Source organism: Meleagris gallopavo, chromosome 14 (assembly GCF_000146605.3).
Source record: "Meleagris gallopavo isolate NT-WF06-2002-E0010 breed Aviagen turkey brand Nicholas breeding stock chromosome 14, Turkey_5.1, whole genome shotgun sequence".
In the NCBI taxonomy this organism is placed as follows: Eukaryota; Metazoa; Chordata; class Aves; order Galliformes; family Phasianidae; genus Meleagris; species Meleagris gallopavo.
This window is the reverse complement of record NC_015024.2, coordinates 797,305-801,977: the sequence shown is the minus strand read 5'-3', so window position 1 is coordinate 801,977 and position 4,673 is coordinate 797,305. Positions and strand designations below refer to the sequence as shown.

The following is a 4,673-nucleotide window of genomic DNA, read 5'->3' as shown; positions in this document are numbered from 1 at the left end:
CGGTCCGTTCCGTTCCTTTCTTTTCTTTTTTCTTTTTTCTTTTCTTTTTTTTTCTTTTTTTTTCCGGGAAAGTGTGAGAGCTGTTTCAAATTAAAATTCCAAAATGGCTCCTCGATGCTGCCGGCTGCAGGAGGAGGGCTTGTTGGTGAATGGATGCGGCTGGAGCTGCCTGTCCTGCTCTGTGACCCCGAACCCACTGCTAACAAAGTTTTCAGGAGGCCTTTCTAATTAAACCATTTGTCCGTGTCAGCTACTGATGGCTCCGTGACACTTTAGTGCTGCCTGGAAGGAGGCAGGTTGGTAGGGGTTTTTGCTTCTGCCTTTCTTCCCATGCTGTTGAGATGGAGGAAGGCTTGGGGACAGGTGTGAAGGGTACCGTCCCTCCTCAGCCCTGCTTTGGTTTAGGTGAAGAGTGACCCTGTGTTGCTGTCCTGTCAAAAAAAAAAAAAACAAACGTAGTGATAAGTTAGAGGTGAGAATGGCTCTTTGGAAAAACGTACAGCCTTTTTCCCTGCTTGACGCTGAGTTATTGTATGGTTTTTTTTTTTTAATGGCCTGGGCATTTGCTTCTTGTTCTTAGTTTGTTTTTTCAGACTCGGATACTTCTGTGCTTTTCTGCCCGGGTGGCATAATAGCTCCTGGCTAAACTGCCCCAGCCTGACATCTCATGGAGCTAAATGCAGTAAGATTGTCTCTCGCCATTTGTTTTACTATTACTTTCCCTGCATTTGAGATTTGGTTGGTCGGACTCAGTAAGAAACTCTTTGCTTGGGATTTGTTTGTTCTGTAAGAGCCTGGGGGAAGCCTTCCTCAGAGTACTTTTTGGGTAGTTGAAAGCGTGTGCACGTGTGTTCGGGTGGAAGGACATCTGTGCGGAAGAGTAAAACACATTTCTCTCTGCCTTTTCCTTTTCCCAGGTGGCTTTAACAAGTTTCAGACTGAATATTCAGAGCACTGCGAGACAAACCTTGACAGCTCCTCACCCAACAACTCTCCCCCGGTGTCTGTCCTTGGCCTGGGAGGGCTGCGGATAAGCTCTGACTGCTCAGATGGTGAATCTGACCGGGAACCCAGCAGCGCAACAGAGTCGGATGGGAGCCCCATTCCCAGCAATCAGCCTGCCTTTCCAGTCCAGATCCTTCCATACCTGTATCTGGGCTGTGCCAAAGATTCTACCAACTTGGACATCCTGGGCAAATATGGCATTAAATACATCCTAAATGTGACTCCCAACCTGCCAAACATGTTTGAGCACGACGGAGAGTTCAAGTACAAGCAGATCCCCATCTCAGATCACTGGAGCCAGAACCTTTCTCAGTTCTTTCCTGAGGCCATTGCTTTTATTGGTAGGTAGCTGGCAGAATGTCTCTTCTCATGCTCACCACTTAGGAATGTGGCAAGCAGCTTCCTAATGCTGTGGACAGTCTCTGGCTTTACCTCTGTGGGCCACGGCATCGTTGCTAGCTTAGCAGCTGGCTGGCACACTGCTGGAGTGATGCCTTTGGTGCATGTTTGCTGGAATGGATTCAGGGAGTCCTCCTCGTCTGAAACTCCATCCCTTCAGCCAGGTCTCCTGTGAGCAATGCTGGGGAAGCAGCCCTGCTGCTGCTTGCCCTTCAGTGGGGGTTTGCTATGGTGTGAAATCACTGAGCTGAGGCAATGTGGAGCTCTGGGCACCTGGTTTGCTTGCAGGAAGGAGTGCTGCTGGGAGTTCTGTTACTGTGAGTGGTGCCAGCAATTTCCTGAACGTGCTTAGAGTCTCAGGGTGGGGGGGAGCAGGGTTCTCAGCAGGAGATTTGCTAGTCTAGTTATGATCCTGCTGGAAGTCTCCCTGGTGTAAGTAACTCCTTGTATGGTTACTTTTTTAAAGGTAAGTGTCAACGCAATGAGTGATAATAATTAGACTCCAGAGCTCTGCTGGGAAAAGTGCTGTGCAAGACAGCCTCTGAGCAGCCTGGGCTGGGTGTTGAGATGGGCACAAGGGCAGATGCCTTTAGCATTAATTTTGAAATTTGCTTCTTTTTCTTGTGGAAATGTCAGTTGGTCTGAAAGGCTCATTTCCAGTGTGAGCTCATTTCCAGTGTGAGCTGCATGGAGTATTGGTGATGGTAGTTAGCCTCATCAGTTCTGATTTACTTGGGAAATTGGCACAAGTCATCACTATTAAAAGCTTGATGGCTCTTTATCTGGTTGAAAGTATAATGTGGTAGGTATGGGCAAGGGGCACCTTTTCCTGCGTCAGGGACCTGTTTGATCATCTGTCTGCACTTCCCATGCAGAATCCATTATTAAACATCATGGGTGGCTCACAGGGTCCCTGCTGGCATGTGGCTTTTGGGAGCTGCCTGCTCCAGTCAGGCAGTGTCCCTGTGAACACAGTGCTTATGCTTTCCATTTAATGGCAGGAAATGAAAGATTACCTCACTCTAAAAATCAAACACCAAGAAATGCAGCACAAGTCAGATGAAAAGCAAAAATGTCTTGGAAGAATATGGAGTAGGGAGAGAGTGGCGGGAGGGCTGGATGTGCTGGGGGGTGGTTGCCCACAGCACTGGAAATCCCTGCCTGGTTTTAGAGGCTGGGATGGGGTCCTGTTGTGGCATGGGTCTGGATTTCACTTTGCCTGCAGCCTCTTTGCATTCCCCCATTTTGATGGTGCCAGAGTGTGTCTACTGGCTTTACCTGGGGACTCTCTTTCTCTTGCCACCTTTTCCCTCCCTGCCAAACTCTGTTCAGCAATAGACTGCAAATATAGCTGCCCAGAAGTAAGTGGAGCTGTGTACTTGTATGCGCTCAGTGTGCTCAGCAGTGTGTCCCTCTTTTAGCATCAAGATGTCAATTCATAAAGAGGTCATGCTGTTCTGGCTGTGAGAGAGACAATGAGCATGTGTGTGCTTTTCAATCAGTGGCCAAGGAGGGGAAATGTTGTTTCTGTTCTTTTGCAATTTTTTGGTACAGCCTGCATTCCTACTCCCCGCTGCCATTCGTTCCGAGAAAATCTTCTCCAACGCAAGTATTTGTTTGTAGTGAAGTGCACTTCTTTCAGTCCTGAAAAGGATTTCACAATAAGGGAAGTTCCTGCACTTCAGGCTTGGCTTCACTTGGCTTTGGTTACATTCAAATAACTTTCTAGTGGAAAGTCTCTTTGCTATGAGCATAGCAAAGGAGAGTTGTTTGCATGGTGTTGGGCCATGCTCCTCTGTTGTGTGCGGCCAGGTGTTGCTTTGGTGGTGGTTGTGCTATGCCCAGCATCTCCCTGGAGCTGTTGTCTCCAGCCCTGTCTGCCTTTAGATGGTACTGATGCTCTCTGGGAAAGGGATGTGTGCCAAGCTTGATCAGCCCTCCTTTAATGTCTGCGATGCGTGGTCTTGCTGTGTCGAATGGGTCTGTGCCACGTTGCTGCATAGTGGGAATCTCTCAGTAGCTCTTTCAGAAGGGATGAGGTGTCAAAGGGATTTGAGGTGGTGTCAGTGGGAGCAGAGGATCCAGTTCTAGCAGTCATCCTGGTCCTTTGAGTATGTAGCTGTCACCTGGCCCTGCTCCGAAGCTTTGCTTTCTTGGTGCAGAATAATAGACTCCCCCTTCCCCTTGTCTTGTTTCAGATGAGGCCCGTTCCAAGAAGTGTGGGATCCTTGTTCACTGCCTCGCTGGCATCAGCCGGTCCGTAACAGTCACCGTCGCCTACTTGATGCAGAAACTCAACTTGTCCCTTAACGATGCCTATGACTTTGTGAAAAGGAAAAAATCCAACATCTCCCCAAACTTTAACTTCATGGGCCAGCTGCTGGACTTTGAGAGGACTCTGGGACTCAACAGCCCGTGCGACAACCGCTCACCCAGTGAACAGCTCTACTTTACCACCCCCACCAACCACAACCTGTTTCAGCTGAACACGCTGGAGTCCACATGAAGAAGACGCCATCTGGTTGGGAACTTGGGCATCAAATTGCTTCTCTTGAGCATTTCAACTCTTACAAAAATCTGTCTCGCCAGGCAGCTCTGGAAGGACTAGCTTCTCTGGGCAGAGGTGCCATGTTGCTGCTTTAAGAAGGCTAATGCCATTCATTAGTATCCCAATGAAAGAGGTTTGAATAGGTAGCCTTTTTTACAGGGCTTATCTAACACGGGCGATGTTAAAGCATTTTGAATGCAGCTGTTACCAGCAATAACTCCTTTCCTGGGTGCATTGGGACCGTCAGAGCACGTACACGTGTGAAGAGCTTACCAGGGGTTGGCTTGCTGTGGAAAGCGAGGAGATTTATGCACTTGGAAACCTTGAACAAAAAGTGTTGGGCCAAGACTGTTTTAAAACCCAAGTTTACTTTTTAGATTTAAAGAAAAAAAAAATAAGATCTTACTCAAGCTTTGGGTTCAAACTCTTTTTAAATATGTAAGTTCCTGACTGTTTGTACAGACGATGTTGCAAAACCGATATTTTATTCCGTTTCTTGTTTGATCATTATTTTTTTAATCAAATGTTTATATTGACCAAATGCATTTTGCACACTTTGTGAAGCCTTGGTATGTCCTGGCATATTACTGGGTACTCCATAGAGAGATACATGCTGCTGCTGTTGTTGTTAGCATCTGGTAGGAAGCTTTGTGATGTGTGGAAGGCCAATTGGGCTTAAGCGCAACCCCTTCACCACTCCTGCATTTGCAATCACAAACTC

At 47.5% G+C, this 4,673-nt stretch overlaps 1 protein-coding gene across 1 annotated transcript; it reads left to right on the top strand.

Moving 5' to 3' along the window:
• The first annotated feature begins 341 nt into the window (after positions 1-341).
• Positions 342-4,442, top strand: DUSP7 (dual specificity phosphatase 7). Its single transcript, XM_010718280.2, has 3 exons — positions 342-372; positions 918-1,346; positions 3,603-4,442. Exons 1-3 carry the CDS (start codon positions 342-344, stop codon positions 3,908-3,910), a joined length of 768 nt encoding a protein of 255 aa, XP_010716582.1. The 3' UTR covers positions 3,911-4,442.
• Positions 4,443-4,673: the final 231 nt, after the last annotated feature.